Consider the following 17,572-nt stretch of genomic DNA (forward strand, 5'->3'; position numbering starts at 1 on the left):
AATAAGGAAGACTGTATAAGAATTGATGCCTTTGAGTTACGGTGTTGGAGAAGAATATTGAAAGTGTCATGGGCTGCCAAAAGAACCAATCGATCCGTTTTGGAATAAGTGCAGCCAGAGTGCTCCTTCGAGGCCAAGATGGCCAAACTTTGTCTCTCATACTTTGGACATATTGTCAGGAGGGCGCAGCTGTTGGAGAAGGATATCATGTTTGGTAAGGTGGAGGGTCAGAGAAAAAGAGGAAGACCCCCAATGAGATGGATTGGCCAAGTGGCAGCATTGCTGGACTCAAGTGTGGCAACAACAGTGAGATTGGCCCAGGATTGGGCAGTGTTTCATTCTGCTGTGCATAAGGTCGCTATGGGTTGGTACCAACTCCATGGCACCTAACAACAACAACATATCTCTGTTGGGCACTTATATTGTTTCATAAGTAAGCCTATGAAGAACATCCTTGAGGATCTGTTCTTGATTATTTTTCAACAGACATGGGCACGTTAAATAAGATGGTTTCTAGCCTCTAATCCAGGGATGTGGAACGTCCAGCCTGAGGCCCCTATAAAGCATGGGTTATCATTTGGTCTGGTCCTGCCAAGGCAACTGCAGTTCCAGCCATCATGTTAGGGGTGAGTTAATTAAATGTTTGACCAAATATAGCAGGCTCATCTTTTAAGTTGATAATTTTGTATGGTCCATGAATGATGTTATAAGTTTTGTCAGATCAGCACTGGACTGTGAACCACAAGGTTGGCAGTTCAAGCTCATCAGTTGCTGCTTAGAACCCTAAATATGGTTGTTATGGATTGGAACGGATTCAGCAATACTTAACAACAACAATGTAGACCAGAGGTACCAGCAAAGATTACATCAGGGATTGTTGTTAAGTGTCGCTGAATTGGTTCCGACCCATAGCGACACTGAAGAGTATGTGTTGAGCCTGAACCACTAATCTTGTGGTTCAGACTGACTTTGCAGTCCAGTGCATTAACCCACACATTGGGGTGGAAAAAGCCTCACTGGATTTCTTGGGGAAATGGGAGAGAATGCATATTCTTTTAGGCTAAGACACACCTGTCTGTACGTCCTCCTAGGAAAGGCAGGGCTGTGACCCCCTGGTTCTCTAAGCTGAACAATTCCCTGTAGGCCCTGTCTTCACTATAAGCAATAATTCAGAGTTGCCTTCAAGGAGCTTCAATTCCATGTAAATTGACTGGCAAAAGGGCTGCTCCTTCCTGAGCATCTCAGTGGCAGAGGCCCAGGGAATTGTAGTGACCGCTTTGACGGCATCTACTCTTCTTACTCTTCTGCCTGTCTATAAACTTAATTCAGGCTTTTCTAATCATAAACTCACATGGCAATGATTTCTTTCCTTCCTCTATCCAATTTACTGAAAAAGAAAAACAAAAACAAATAAAACCACCTTGCTATGGTGTTTAACAGGTGTTTAAAATACAGGACTGGAAGTCGGTTTAAGCCACAAAGTTGGCGGTTCAGCAGCCACTCCTTGGAAACCCTATACAGGGCTGTTTTGAGTAGGAACCAACTCAATGGCACTCAACAGGTGAGTTGAGTACTTTCAGTATTCTTCTCCAGCACATGCAAATTATGTAAAATTTTCATTATACTTATATAATTGTTATGCCATTATAAGATCATAAGGCCCAAGTCAATAATTAAGTGAAAACTTAGTTAGAAAAATATTTCTCCCAGGAGGAAAGAATGTTGGCACTCCCAAAATGTTCACAAATATCAGTTGCAACTACCACAAGCAAACTTTTGATTAATAAACCCTCGGGAAAAAAGACAGTTTTCAGAGAATGTTACTCAAAGTGTCTTAGACTTGAAAAATTTGGAGTGTCTTGAAATTTGGAGTGGCATGAAAACATGCCCCAAACGCCTTTTTGAGCAATTGATGAATAATTTATGTGAGATGTGTTCTTTTTATCACCTATCTAGAATTCAAAGTGGAATCTCTTGCCTCTTAAATTCATAGTGCTGATCCTTCTAGAGATCCTACACTATCTGAAACACTTATTTTCCAGGAACTACAAGGCAAGCCCGCTGCTCCCTTCTATCGTATGCTGAGGGTACTAGCAATACGAGTTTAAGAACAAGATGTTGGGTTTGCTCTGTCACTACAATCCTGAGGAGTTTTCCATTGCACTCCATCTCTCTTAGATGAAGAGCCATGTTTGCTCTTCGCTGAGTCCAAATTGCCAAAGCACTTTCAAAAGCTTAACACACTCAGGCAGAATTACAGAGTCATTGAGTGGTGACTACACCCCCTGGGCATAAACTGCTGGATTTCTGGAGGATGCAGCTGGGAGCATAAATAGGCATGCCTAGTGCAGAAGTCAGATGTTAGCTAATGATGACGAGGTCAGTCAATGAGACACATGCTGCGCTGGCTCCCACCAGCGGTTATCTCAGGAGCCTGGCCAATGCTGCCTAGCTTTAGCAAACTGTTTCCTGAAACACAGTGATGGCCTATTTAACAACAGATCACAGCTCGAGGTTACTGGAAATCAAACTGGGTCAGAGAATCTAAGAATGCAGTCTGCCATTAAATGATGCAAGCTGGTCCCAAGTTTACACTTTTTCTCTACCTTTATTCTGTGGCATATTCACTTTGGGTCCTTCCCTCCCACACACCTGGAAAAACTGAGGTGGTCTCCTGGTTGCTTAAACCTGCCTCCCCGGAAGCTCCCTTGTTTTGGAAAGAGATGATAAATAAATCAAAATGCACTAAGCAGCACTTCCACAGGCACTCGCCTCCTTCACTGAATGTGCACCTCATCAATCACACTATTGTCTGCTTGAAAGGCGAGCCTTGTAAATGTCATATCCACTCAGGCCCAAGGAGAGGCGCATCCAAATGCAGCAAGGAGTTTTAATTGGATAGTGTAATTAAACTAAAAAACCCCAGCAGACTCTCTTTGACAGGATAGATGAAGACCCCTTTTAATAGGGCTAGGAAACATATCTGTTAAAAGGATGAGGCACTGCCTGCTCCTGATTGTGCTCCTGAGTACTCTTATGAAAAGGCAATTCAATAACTGGGGCATTTAATATGTTAGAGTCAGTTGTGTTCTGTAATCAGGCAGTACTTACCGTATTTGATCTGGAGCTTAGGAAGTAAGTCTGGAGCCCTGGACCTCCTGGGACTTGAGAGTCTAAGTGTCAGGCTGTAGCCCTTCTGGGATGCAAGTCCATTCAGGTATAGAAGCAGGAGCCTTATTGCTACTGGGACCAGAGGATGCCAGCATGGCTATGGACAGTCACCTATCTTTCTCAGGACTCTAGCTCTTCCAACCAATGGTGACTAGCATCACCCTCATTTCCCCTTCACACATTCTCATGAGCATGTAAAGAACAGAATAAAATTGTTGCTTCAACAGCATTTCTGGTTATTGTCTCCTTTAGGAACTAGAATGTCTATTAGCCAAATGTGTATGAATATGGGGTTTATTTTCTCTGCTAGAATTTACCCCTATCAAATGGGAAGGAAAGAAATTTTGTGGTCAGAGGATTTAATGTATGGGCTGAGATTTTAGTAACAAAACCTGAGTCCTCTGTCACTTTCCCTTTGTTGGGAGAGAGGGTGAGGGATGCATACACAGGCATATTCAGATACACACATATGTGTCTGTGAGCACACTCACAGACACACATGCACTAGAAGGCTGAAACACCACAAACAAGGTAACAGAGTGAGTGAAAATGCATTAAGAGACTTATTGTCTACACAGTCCTGTCTTACAAGTAGCCCATAACTATCTTTTTCAGAGGATTTGAACACTGTGTACCAAGGACAAGGCCAGGCATCCGAAGATCTGGGTGACTCAAGAGAGTCACCATGCTTGAGGAATGTAAAGGCTCAGCTGGTGAAGAGGCATGATTTCATGTTTCTATATTCCCAGATTTCCAAAGACAGTGAGATGCTTTGTTTTATTTACACACACCTGAAAGTTAGTTTCCCTGGGTCCTCACACTGATTTTTCTCTTTTAAGAATGGCGAAGGGTTTGTCTGATGATGGCTTTAAGCCTTCTTCCTGGCGCACTGTTGGCAAACCTTTGAACAGTTTTGCTTTGAGTCTTTCCCTATGGGTTAATAAACCCATTAAAAACATATAGGCAAATGCATATAATCTATGGAAACTGGATACTGAATTAAACCATCAAATACCTTTAGCTTTAAATGAAAACTACATAAAAGCATTTCAGCCATCAATTTGGCTATCACTTCTAGCCAGTACGAATTCCGCTGGAAAAGCTATTTTCGTGCAGATGTGGAATTCAGTGGGAAAGACTGACTCGTGTACCAACATCAATCAAAATGTCGACTTCACTGGCAGCTCTCAACAGTAAGGCAGGTTCAAAGGTCACAGGATAAAGAAAAAGCCAAGCTCTGGTTCAGCTCTAATATCTCCTCGGTAGAAGTCTTGCAAAAGTACCCCCTTCTGTATTAGCCTTCCTTTCATTAATCTTCTTGCCATCTTCTTTAACTAGTCATGCAGAACCGCTCGATAGCAAGACGTATAATGGGGAAGGCCCTGTGCCTATTACCGCGTTAACATTCTCTTAAGCCCCAGTGCAACAATGGAACGGAAAGGCAAAGGAAATCTGCGACTGCAGGGTGCAGTGCAGGCAATTCAATTACAGCCTGGGCTTACCTAGGTACTGCTGACCTATAAAACACAAGAGGCCTTTGTGTCTAACTGGCTTGGCCATTAAGGTTGTTGAAGATCACAACAATGCTGATCTTTTCTGTTTAAGCCAAATCAATGTGGACAAATCATTATTCAGTAGCTTTAATTTAATTAGTAAATTAAATACACTACTTTACAAATCTTGTCAAGTACTTATGAAAAGAAAGATTCATTTAAGCGGGAGGTTACCAATAAGTCCAGCTAATTTAACTCAGAGCCTTAACCAAAGTTCACCTCAAATATCCTGCAGGTTCTATACACTAGGGTTTAACAGTCTTCTGCAATAGTAGTCAACTCAAAACCCCCCAAAGTTCCTATTTTAAACTCAGTGTTTTGGACAACAAAACAAAACAAACAACCCCTTATGACCATAACCAGCATTAACAGAATCAGATTTCCTTTAAATTATACTATTGCAAAAGAACATAATTAGGTTACCTCTATTATGTTACTTCCTTAAGATTTTGTATTATCTATACTTAATTGAGATATAAGGCTCTTTTCAGCTATAAAGATGACAGTTACTTTATTAAGGTTTAAATCTTATTTCTTAATGATAGGATGCTTCCTTTAAGGATTCAAAACCTGCACAATCTTCTTATGATGAAACCAGACCTGGTATGGTTGAGCCTGCTACTAATAGTGCTAATTTCACAGAAAGGTCCCTTGCTTTTGTTTCAGTGTTAGACTCTGGGGCTAACACTTCACAAAAGAACCCAATGCATTCTAAGTCCACTTGGCCTGAATGGTGTTAAGGATGGAAAATTTTTTCTCTGCGACAATTTAACCATGGCCCTTTCTGATATGAAAACATTTTCTCCTCCGGTGTGCTGTACACATTTTTGTTCTGTTGAAATGAATTAAAATGAATTCATCTTTTTGAGGTTTGTGACATCCTTTAAAAAGAGCAAAAGACATCCTAAGAGGTGGCAAAGCCAGACTGAGAAATCACTGATTTGAATAATAATGGTAGCATGTAGCTTTTTTTTTTTAAATCTTAAAATCTGAGTTTATTCTTAATTTCTCAGCAGGGTTTGTGATACAAAGAATTTCTCAACTAACTCTTTTAAGGGGCCATATTTATGTGTTCAGACTTCTTTTTTTAAGGCATGTATCTATTTAGTCATTAAGTTCCAGGTCCTTAAACACTCACAGGGACAGAACAATAAATCTTCTCTCTGAGAATGGCTTAAGAGGGAAAAGTTGAGGGTAAAGGAGAGGGTCACAGAACTGCTATTTATGAAGTACGGCTGCAGAGTCTGGGTCTTTCTGATTCTACAATATATATAATTATGTGTTTCACTGCAGGCGCTCTAACACTCAGTCCCTTTGCCAAGTCAGCTATTCACATACTTTTTGGATATGGCATCAATTAAACTTGAGTCGTGTTACTTATGACGACCAAATTAATGGGTTGACAGCGGCTTTCTCAATAAACGCTACAAACTGGCCATATTTGAAGGTTTAAAAACCATTTCTTTTCTGTTCAAAATTATGACAAACATGTCTCAAGTAAGACTGGGGACAACTTCATTATCCTCCCAACATTTAATGCCTTTTTTGTAAAGAAGGCTGTTTAATAACACATCTGCTCTGTTTTCACAACTAAATTATTCCAGTTGGTCACGCGTTCCAGTCTTCGGCAAGACACTTGTGTTATAAGAGATAAAAACATGAAAAAGGAAATATATTGCAGAAATCAAAAACCTTATCTACTTCTAGACTCTCTCTCTTTGCCATAATTCATTCAAGAAGGCCCCAAGAATAATTTTTTGATGTAAACTCAGCTACAAACATACATCACTATGCTGATAAAAATCACAGGCTAAACTTATGAAATATAGTGACTTTCATTTCTTTAGTGCTGTTAAAATAACTTTTTTTCTAAGGTTCAACAGACACAAAAGATAAAAAGGGTTACCATTAATCCTTAAAAAAAAAAGAAGAAGAAAAGGAAGAAATAAGCCCTACAGATTAATTCTTATGTTCTGATGATCATTTAGGACATCCTTTTCTTTGGACACCTTACAATGTACATTATACTAAACAACTCTTGATTTCTGATCCCTGGTCTCATTAAATTCAATTTCATGTCAACACACATTCTTTGAGGGCAACTCTGTACCAGGCACTGTGGCCCTGTTAGGTAGGGACTGAGGACACAAAAACCAGGCCCTGTGTAAAACAATGAGTTTAGTACTGAGACCTGGGTAGGGGTGTGGGCAGACATCCAACAGATAAATACAGGTTTACAGCAAAGAGAGGCTGACAGTGGAGTTGGATCTTGACAAATCAGTGGCTGGACACAGTGAGGTGAGATGTAAGAAAAGACAGAGGAACAGTGAGAGGGGAAGTTGTATTCCAGTGGGAATAGAAGAGGCACAGAATGCAAAGTGAGTACTTTACAGTGACCACTACTCACATTCAAGATGGAAAGTCAAGGGCCATGAGGCTGGCAGTGGTCAGCTGGCTGTCAATGTCAGTAAAGGCTGTGCTGAGGAATTGAAATTTATTCTGTAAACCTGTCATTTTCAAAATTTTCTTTTTTTGATAGGTAGCAAAATTTCTTTATCAGATGACTTATTTTAAAATTTATTTTTTGCTGTCGTTGAGCATATCACAGCAGAATACACATCAATTCATCAGTTTCTACATGTGGAGCTCATTGTCAGTGGTTATAGTCTTCAGCTGTGCAACCATTCTCACCCTCCTTTTGAGTTGTTCCTCCCATTAACATAATGTCACTGCCCCTAAAGTTCCTAATATTTTGAGTTGCTGTAGTCAAGCTGACCTCATATAGATTGTTCTTAAAAGAGTATAAGGCTCAGAGTAGACCTTTTTAAAAACTAGTTAAGTGTAGTGGTTACGAATCAGGCTGCGAACCGCAAGGTCAGCAGTTTGAAACTACCAGCTGTTCGCGATAGAAAGATGAGGCTCTCTGCTCCCGTAAAGATTTACATCCTCGGAAACCCTGTGCAGGGTCGCTATGGGTCGGAACCGACTCCACGGCACTTAACAACAACAACATTGTCTGATTTTAAGGTATTTCGGGGGATATTTTTGGTTTAAGGCTTAATATGTGATGGCTTTTAAAACACGTTGTTAAGTGCCGTTGAGTCAGTTCCGACTTATAGCAACCCTGTTTAGGATATCCAAGGAGCTGCTGAGGAGTTTGAACCATCTCTCTGTGGTTCAAACTAACTTTGCGGCCCAGTGCTTTATCCCACAGTGCCACACTAGGACTCCCTTTAAATATAAAATCCCCAAACAGAAAACAAAATAGTAGAGTTCCTTTGGTTGAAGGGGTCTTATGACCAAATCTGTTCTACACACAACACAATGGCCCCTGAAATCCTCTTGAGAATACTAAAGTTCTGAGGAACATGGTTTGCAAAGCACTGCCCATGGTGATAGGAAGTCAGAAATTGTTTTACTGGGGCAATAATTCTCTTTGTTCTGGAAAGCATAACCATTTCTAGATCTGTGGACTCAGAGTGAGAGAGGAGGAAACCTCTGTAAGACCCTTAAAGATCTGCATTAAAAAAAAAATGGAACCATTCTAAAGATCTGAAAATAAGACAAGAGATTCTCTGGTTTGTCAGCATGAAAATGGTGGGGCCCACATCTGCTGTTTGTTCCTGTATCACAGAGCCTGGGACTTGGTCTCAAATAGATGTATAACACAGTTGACCATTGAACAACACAAATTAGAACTGCATGGGTTCACATACCTGCAGATTTAAAAAAAAACAAACAAAAAAAACAACCCAACTCCATGTGACGCTAATCATCTCCACATAAGCAGTTTGTCTCTTCAGTAAATTGTGTATCGCAGTACACTGTGTTCTGTCATGGTTCTCAAGTAATTTCTGTGCTTAGTGAGATACTGTAAACCTTGAATAACATCACAGGACCCACATGAAGTATCAATAATGAGGCTGGAAGTGCTCTCATGAAGCATAAAGAAGTCGTGACATTACCAGAAAAGTTTAATTTGCTTGATATGAGGGACCTTTCAAAAACTTGGTGGAAAAATGTCATTGAAAGATAATGGAATTTTTCCACAAATTTTTAAAAGTCTCCTTGTATGCACTATATGCTGAGGTTTGTAGCTGTTGTTGTCTGCCATCTCAAAGTAAATGAGTCCAGTGTAAGGAGCACTGTATCAAAAAAAATTTGTGAAGAAGTTGTTGCAGCTAGGCCATCAGGTGTGAAAACCTTGCACTTTTTGTAAAATATCTTTTTATTTCATATTGAAAATTCAGCTTTCATGTGGGTAGAGTATATAAAACATAAAAACAAACTGTGTCTTAACTGACTGCTGATGTTAAGGCAAAGCTTCTGGTCCAATGTAAGATATTAGTAAGTTAAGTTTTGGGGGAGTCAAAAGTTACACATGAATTTTCTACTGTGAAAACTCCTCTAATGCTTGTGTTGTTTAAGGGTCAACTGTACTTCCTCCTTCTTGATAGACTGATCCCATGAGGCAATTGGGAGGTGAATGACTATGAATCTTTTCTTGGGCCTCTACTAGATGATCTTTCAGCACCTAAATCACAGCCCTCTTTGGCACAGTGTGAGTAAGAAAATCTGAATCTTGCTTCCAGTTCTTTCCCTGGCTTTCCACTTAGTTTCTCTTTCTATGCATGTGCAAGAGATTGTCTTTCATTTCTCAGAGACATGGGAAATTTACAGAATGTTTTTTTTTAAAGCATCCCGAGTTCTTGGAAGAAAGATGCCAATAGGCTGGAATGGAAGGGATTAGGAAGAAGATGTTTATCCAAAGGCAAAGGGAATCTAGCAGTCATGGGGCAAGGGATGCAGAGCAGCAGGCAATTTTCCACCAGCATCTGGCAGTCATCTTGTAGAGCCAGAGGCCTCACTGACATGACAGCAATGGTGGGAAGAGGTTGGGGATAGCGTTACTCCTCTTCTACCCTGCACCACTGATTTCTCCTTTCTTGCCAAGCTATAGGCTGAGCTGAAAGGAGAATAAATAGCCCAGCAGTGCTGAATTTGACAAAAAAATTAAATATCCACAATATGGTAAGTACCCATCTGTAAGCCTGTTTCAGGAGCTCAGAATTCCTTAGGTTCTTCAAAGACTTGAACTACATTACAAACACTTGCCGACCTTTACAAATCTTATTATTCCTTTTGAGGAAGTAATTCTTTATAACATTTATTCTCAAATTTAGTACACATTGTACATTGTAACATATGGGGACTAACAAGAATTAGAAACTCAGGTCCTACTCCAAATTACTAAATCAGAATAGAAGTTCCTGGGGTAGGCGGCTCTGGGTAACTCCATTTAAAATACGTTCTGCAGGTTATGCTGATACATACCAGACTTTGGAAACCACTATCTTATAACCTTCCCCAAACAATGGTTTTCCTCAATGGAGGAATTTCAGTGTGACCTATGTGCCCTTCCGAACCTCTGTTAGGACTATCATCCTAAAAATGATTAATCTAAATGTTAAATTCAATTACTTAACTGCAAAAATATAAAATGCCAAAATATACAACCAGACTGTACCCACTTGGATAATTTAAGCAGGGGAACACCAACCTGGCAGTGGCTCTTCTGTAGGACCCGGAAGGAGTTTAATTATGAGCTGGGAGGTCATGCAGCTGCTAATAATCTAGGGAGTGTTGACATTTCCGGCATGATGGATATCTAAATCTAATCTTCAGCTGCCACGAGAAATCCCTCAGCTTCTCTTGATTAGGTATGGAAGGAAGGCAAGCCCAGGTCTGACTAGTCAAGTCCTCCACATGGGAAGGGGAAGGCTGCAAAGAGTCAACTAAGGATCCAGCAGGAATCTGCCCCTTTACCCACAGTCCTCTGGGAAGGCCTGGTGAGGTCAGGAGCTGGGGCTGTGAGGTTCTCTGCTGATATTAAGACAGAGCAGGATGGAGGCTCGTGTCAGCCTCTGGCCATCACAATATAATTCCATTTGATTAAAAGAAATTTCTGATAATGAATTAAACAGACACAAGGAAAAAAGGACATGGTGGCAATATATTCTCTTGGCACCCAGTACACTGACGGGAAAGGGGGCGGGAGAGAACAGAGACATAAATAAAAGGGACTACTTACTGGGGCTTTTTTCTTCAGCAAGGTCACAGGCACAGAGCAGGTCAGAATCGATTGAGATAGGCTTCTGCTTAATCCAAAACTTAGTGCTGGCTTTCTGATTTGTAACAGGGTCTATCTCCACCTTGTCTCCAGAGATACCTGTAAGATCAAGGGAAGGACAAAAATGAAGTCATGAAAGTGGAAGGTGTGAATGCTTTCAGTATAATAGTTTGACCTACTTTACAAATTTTAAGTTGGGTGAACATGAGCGCTCTCTGAGAGCTTTGGAGAATGCTATAGATGTGTTAACACAGATATAAAGAGACTCCAAATGGCACAGAGACGTTGTACAGTCTGGTGTTCTCGGTGAGTGCGTTGGGGGAAACAACAAAAAAAATATACAAAGGTATTAAGAAACATGTCTCTCAGGTATAATATAGAGCTTACTTTCATATGGTAATTCATATGGTAATGGGGTAAATGATAAGATTTAAAATGCAATTTTCATCAGTATTTCTTGATTTTGTTTTTTTAAAAGAAGACCTGAGCTGAACAGATAAATCTGTAATATTGTTTGTGCCTAGCTACCAAGAATTTTTTGATCTGAAAAAAAAACACAAAACCTTACTAAGAATAGAAAAGTCTCTCTCTTCCCTTCTGACACTAAATAATTGCCCATGATATATTTGAAGGAAGTTGTAAGAGGATCAAGGGGTCCTTACAAACAACCTTCTAAGTTTTTATCTTGGAGGTCATTGGAGAGGGCTTCACAAGTTCACGAAAAAAATTTTTGAAGCCCCCTTGTATTTCTCTGCTGAGAGGGACACTTGGTTCAGGATGTGAGCTTCAGGCAACAAAGACTTTATAACAGGAATCAGAATGTTAAATACTAGTACTTTAGGTGATATTTTCAGAGCTGCAAAAGACAGAGCATACTGTGTAGTTATTGGGAGTACAGGTGTTAGGAGGAAAAGTTAACACCAGGGAAGGAAGCTGTCCTGGGGTAACTGGGAAAGGAGTGTATGTTCAGCCTGACACACACCAGTGAGGCCAAAGGCTTGCTCTTTCTCTCTCTTGCTGAAAATTGAGTATTCTGTTGATGAAATGAGACAAAAACCTCCAGTATGCTTTGTAGAGTGAGCCCCATATGGAACCTTAGAGATAATTACATTTTCAGGCCACAGTTTAAAGTAAAGGTCAGGGTCAAAGTGGTAAAAGCAAAATGAAGCAAGTATTTAAGAAATAATTAAAATAAGAAAATGTACATATTTTAACAGAAAAGAATCACAGCATACTTTATACAATGAGTGTTTTTAATAATATTCAGAAATATTTGAATAAAATGTGAGAAAATTAGTAAGTGTCCATGAAAGACACAGCTCAATTAAAACACAACCACCATAAGCCCCCCCCCCTTTTTTTTTATTAAAAAAGAATATAGCTGCAAAGAGAATCCTAATGATTAGGTCTGCGCTAAACACTATTAATTTGTATTTTTTTCCCAATAAATAAATTCAAAATTATTGTTAGACTAAGGCAGAAGACTATGTAAGACAGGATACAGTAGAGACTCCCCGGTTGTCTTTGGAGGAGCGAGTGGCATGATGGTTGCTTAACTGTAGTCATTACTGTGTGGTCTTGGATAAAGATGAACGAATGGCAGGTTTTTATTAATTGAATGCTGGAATTTATCACTAGGCTTATTTCAGGTACATCATATTTCAATTAGGCATAATGTCGTAAGTCCAATTGATTCTGGATGTGCAGGTCTAGATGATTTCAGGAGGGAAAGAATGATTTCAGGAGACCAATTTTATTACATTTCACTTAAAATAGATTATGACCACCCAGTACACTCTTCCCTCCAATTTGGTCATTAATTGTCAAAAGATCTGGGCATTTCTAGAATTCCCTGAAAGAAGAAAAGTACTTAAGCTATGGTTGTTGGTAGCTAATGTATGTTTGTTTTTTCCTTCCTTTTCTTTATTTTGACATTTATAAAAGTCAAAATGAGCAGAGCAAAAAAACAAAATGTGCGTATCTGAAAATTGCTCCACATCCCTTTCTTGGAAAGAGAAGCGGGGGGTGGGGGTGGGGGGTGGTTTGGAATCATCACCAGGGAGACACGGTTTTAAAATTTTGTTCTATAGCCCTGCAACTCCTGAAGCCGTAGTCAGTCAATATTGTTAATGTACCTTGTTAATTTGATAGGATTTGTCAGGTAACTCCACTGGAAAATTATATAAAACTGTTCCAGATGAAAAGATGATAGTGACATGAATTAAAGTGATAGAACAATAGTGGAATATAAACCAGAAATGACACCCAAAGTGGCTGTTGATTTATTGCCATACTGAGTTTGGTTCTGGGCTCCCATGTATATTAGTGCTACAAATCTGGGTCCATTTAGCAGAGGGATGCTCATACATACATCACCAGCTCCTGCTCCAAGCCAAGGTCACTCCCCATTGCATCAATCTTTTCAACAGAGCCTACTTCACAAAGCAGGACTTTTGTAACCATCTCAGATGTAACAGACTCTCATCCTCTTTCATCTTTCTTTTATCATGTAAAGTACACTTTAACTTCTATTATTTTTATCTGCAAATTGTTACTGTATAGTTCATCCATTATGGGCTATATCTCTGCATCAACTGCCTAAACTCTGCACAGGCACAAGAACACTTTCCCAATGACCCCCTTATTCTGCAGCCACTGTTCATAAAAGGGAACCCCCAAGTCTGGGACTAAGGGATGAAGATGTGGGAATGAATGCATTTGGTTCAAGATGGGAAGTGGAAAACAGGAAGCAGCAGGCAGGTGGAACACCATTTAAACAATAGGCATGTTCCAAAAAGTTGCAAATAATGTCAGATTTTTTCTGCATCAAATCACATTTTCCCACTGACTTCTAGTTCCAGAGATACTTTATCTTCATTCTGGATTGACTGGCAGGGGCTCCCAACACTTTAGTTTTAAGTTTCTCTGCCCTGCAGGCTTTCAGTCAAGCAGTTAATGATCTGTAAAACACTTGCTTGGCCTAGAGGAGTCACTATTTAAAGGAGCCTGGAGGGGAATCTTTCCAATGGGAAAAATCCTTTTGTACGTTAAATAATCTCACCCTACTTGCTATGTGTGTGCGTCTCAGTTACTTAAAGCAGGGCACATGGCTCCATGGGAAACTATTTGCTCCTGTTGGACAAACAGCAGCTCTCCACCTCCAGTTCAGGAGGCTTAAGGCAGTGTGCAGTCAAAGCCCATCTCTTGGGCACTCTCAGACCCCTTGGCTGAAGAGAGAAAGAGCCTGCAGTATCTAGCCTGGAAGCAGAGATCTCTCAGTCCCTGATCTGGGAATGCTAGTTTTCCTTCTTGGTTGGAAGGACACAGCCTGGGGGAGGGGAGACCAGTTAGAACACTGGAGTTCTAGGTCACGGGAAAGGATGGGAGGAGGTGGGGAGGATGTGTTAAACGCAGAAATTCTAGGGCTAGGCAAATGACAAGACATGAAGAATAAGAAAGAGGATCTTGGGGCATCACTGTGGCGATGACAGGAGAAGGGAAGGAAGGAGGAGACTGTGGAAGCCAGGTTGGTGGGGGATGTTAAGCAGTAGTGGTTGTAATCCACTTGTCACTGCTGTTTCTCTACTGCTAACAGCTAAGGGGAGTGACTAGTTAGGAGGCCAGAAACAACACCGGCTCCCTGATATGATGGAGTTCAGAGAAAAGAGGAATGTAGAATGTGTGTTCTTGTGGATCATTTCCCCAAGAACAAGGTCATCCAAAGGAGGTAATAAGAAGATGACACCCTAAGAGGCTTGCTCCTGCTCTTGCTTTAACAGGTTCAAGCACCAAGAATCATCTGTTACAACTTCTCCTTAAGCCCAACAGGTATGATGACAATTTTAATTACCATTTATTAAGCACCTATAGTATTAACCACTTTTATAAGAGAAGGCATATGATCAAGAGCCAGTGGTATTGCAGGATGAAGTCCAAAGTGCACTGAAGGCACTGGCAAAGAACAAGGGTCCGGGAATTGATGGAATACAAATAGAAATCTTTCAACAAACTGATGCAGCACTGGAGGCATTTACTCATCTATGCCAAGAAATCTGGAAATTACCTGGCCAACTGATTAGAAGAAATTCATATCTATGCCCATTCCAAAGAGAGGTGACCCAACGGGATGTGGATATCATTGGATAATATCAGTATCATTAACATCACATGCAAGTAAAATTTTGCTAAAGACAATTCAATAACAGTTGCAACAGTACATTGAAAGGGAACTGCCAAAGGTTCAAGTCGGATTCAGATGAGAATGTGGACCCAGGGATTTCATTGCTGATGTCAAATTGATCTTGGCTGAAAGCAGAGTATACCAGAAAGATGCTTGGCTGTGCTTTATTGACTACACAATTTTGTGGATCATGACAAGCTATAGATAACATTGCTGAGAATGCATATTCTAGGACACTAAACTGTGTTCATGAGGAACTTGTAAATAGATCAAGAGGCAGTTGTTCAAAAAGAACAAGGGGACACAGAATGGTTTAAAATTAGGAAAGGTGTGTACCAGGGTTTTATTATTTCATCATACTTACTTAATCTGTATACTAAACAAATAATTCGAGAAGCTGGAATATATGAAGAACATGGCATCAGGATGGGAAGAAGGCTCATTAACAACCTGCGATATATAGATGATATAACCTTGCTTGCTGGAAGTGACAAGGACTTAAAATACTTGCTGATGAAGATTAAAGACCACAGCTGTTGGTATGGATTGCACCTCAATGTAAAGAAAACAAAAATCCTCACCACTGAACCAATAAATAACATCAAGATAAATGGAGAAGAGATCTAAGTTGTCAAAGATTTCATTTTGCTCAGCTCAACTATCAACACTCATGGAAGCAGCAGTCAAGAAATCAAACGATGTATTGTATTAGGCAAATCTGCTTCACAAGATCTCATTAAAGTGTTCAAAAGCAAAGATGTCAGTTTGAGGACTAAGGCATACCTGACCCAAGCCATGGTATTTTCAATCACCTCAGATGCATGTGAAAGTTGGACAAAGAATAAGGAAGACCACAGAAGAATTGATGCATTTGAGTTATGGTGTTGGAGGAGAATATTAAAAGTACCATGGACTGCCAGAAGAACAGGTCTGTGTTGGAAGAAGGACAGTCAGAATGTTCTTTAGAAACCATTATGGTGTGTTCTCATACTTTCAGACATATCAGGAGGGGCCAGTCCCTAGAGGACATTATGTTTAGTAAAGTGGACAGTCAGTGGAAAAGAGGCAGACCCCCAATGAGATGGATTGGTACAGTAGTAGCAGCAATGGGCTCTCAAGTGTAACAATTGTGAGGTTGGCACAGGAACGGGCAGTGTTTCGTTCGATTGTGCAAACGGTTGTTATGAGTCAGTACAGATTCTATGACATGTGGAAAAGAGGCAGACCCCCAATGAGATGGATTGGTACAGTAGTGTAGCAGCAATGGGCTCTCAAGTGTAACAATTGTGAGGTTGGCACAGCAACGGGCAGTGTTTCGTTCGATTGTGCAAACGGTTGTTATGAATCAGTACAGATTCTATGACACCAACCACCACCAACAAAAGTATTAACCACCATCAATACCCAAACTAACATTAACTGGCTCAGATTATGTGCCAGTAGGATTAGAAATCCTCTTAGCACATTAATTCATATTTTACAACAACTTTAAGCTGTACATCAGAGTCCTGGTTTAGTGCTGTGGGTTAATGCGCTGGACTGCTATGTTGGTTTGAACCCCAAGGTTCAAGCTCACCAGGTGCTCCTTGGAAACCCTATACAGGGTCGCTATGGGTCAGAATCGACTCAACAACACTTAACAACAATAAGAAGATGTTCATTACTATGTTTATATCTATTTTATAGATGAGGAAACTGAAACACAGGAAGGTAAGTAACTTGCCCAAGATCACATAGCTAATAAACAACAAAGCTGGAATTTGAACACAGGAGGTCTGGTTCCAGAATTTATCCTTTCAGCCACTGCAGTATTCCGCAAGAACTGTGATAAATGCCTAAGAAAGTTGACCTCAGTATCTCCAAGAAAGAAAAGCTGGGAGTAAAGTGCATCCTTTGCACCCAAGGTCCTTCAGCTGAGGACCAACTAAACCAAGTGGAAAACTGATGCCAAGCAAGACACATGAAAATCTCCAAGGAATGCCGGACCCACAGATGCTTATAGAAGACAAGGGCCTTTCCCCAGAGCCAAGAAAGAGAAGTCTTCCACTAGAGCTGTCACCGGAATTTGGACTTCTAGCCTCCTAAACTGTGAGAGAAATCAATCTGTTTGTTAATCCTTGTTCGCGGAGACCATCTCGGCAGTGGCCCTGCTTCCTAGGCTTGGATTTTTGGCATGTTCTTTGTATTCTGGCGGAGGGCCCTCAGCTTTGAGCTTCAGGTCTACCTTCCAGATCTATGGGTATGGCAACTCTACTTCCTTGGCTTTGGGAGGCTCCATTCTACTAGTCTAACTGAGTGGCCACCCACCTCCTTAGCCATAGCAGGCACTGCTCTTCTGCCATTTGGACTCTACCCCCTCAGTTCTGGACAGCAGTTCTGGGCCCATCCTCCTGGCACTTACGAATGGCAGCCCAGAACCGAGTTAGTCAAGATCTGACTTTTTGAAACATAGGAGACTGTGGCCCCACCCTTTGAGACGGACACTGCTCTGCTTCTTGTGTCCCTTGTCTCTTCAGCTATTGCTACCTGGTTCCTTGG

The 17,572-nt window shown here is 40.6% G+C and overlaps 1 protein-coding gene across 4 annotated transcripts in view; it reads right to left on the bottom strand.

Annotated features, from left to right (window-relative positions):
* The window catches only part of MAPKAP1 (mitogen-activated protein kinase associated protein 1), a 432,218-nt gene that overhangs the window by 23,599 nt on the left and 391,047 nt on the right, over positions 1-17,572 (bottom strand). For all 4 annotated transcript variants that reach the window (XM_006834768.1, XM_006834767.1, XM_006834769.1 and 1 more), the window contains one exon: positions 10,816-10,953. In XM_006834768.1, the coding sequence (XP_006834831.1) occupies positions 10,816-10,953 (138 nt within the window). The remainder of the gene's footprint in view (positions 1-10,815; positions 10,954-17,572) is intronic.

This window comes from Chrysochloris asiatica, unplaced genomic scaffold (genome assembly GCF_000296735.1).
Source record: "Chrysochloris asiatica unplaced genomic scaffold, ChrAsi1.0 scaffold00014, whole genome shotgun sequence".
Lineage (NCBI taxonomy): Eukaryota > Metazoa > Chordata > Mammalia > Afrosoricida > Chrysochloridae > Chrysochloris > Chrysochloris asiatica.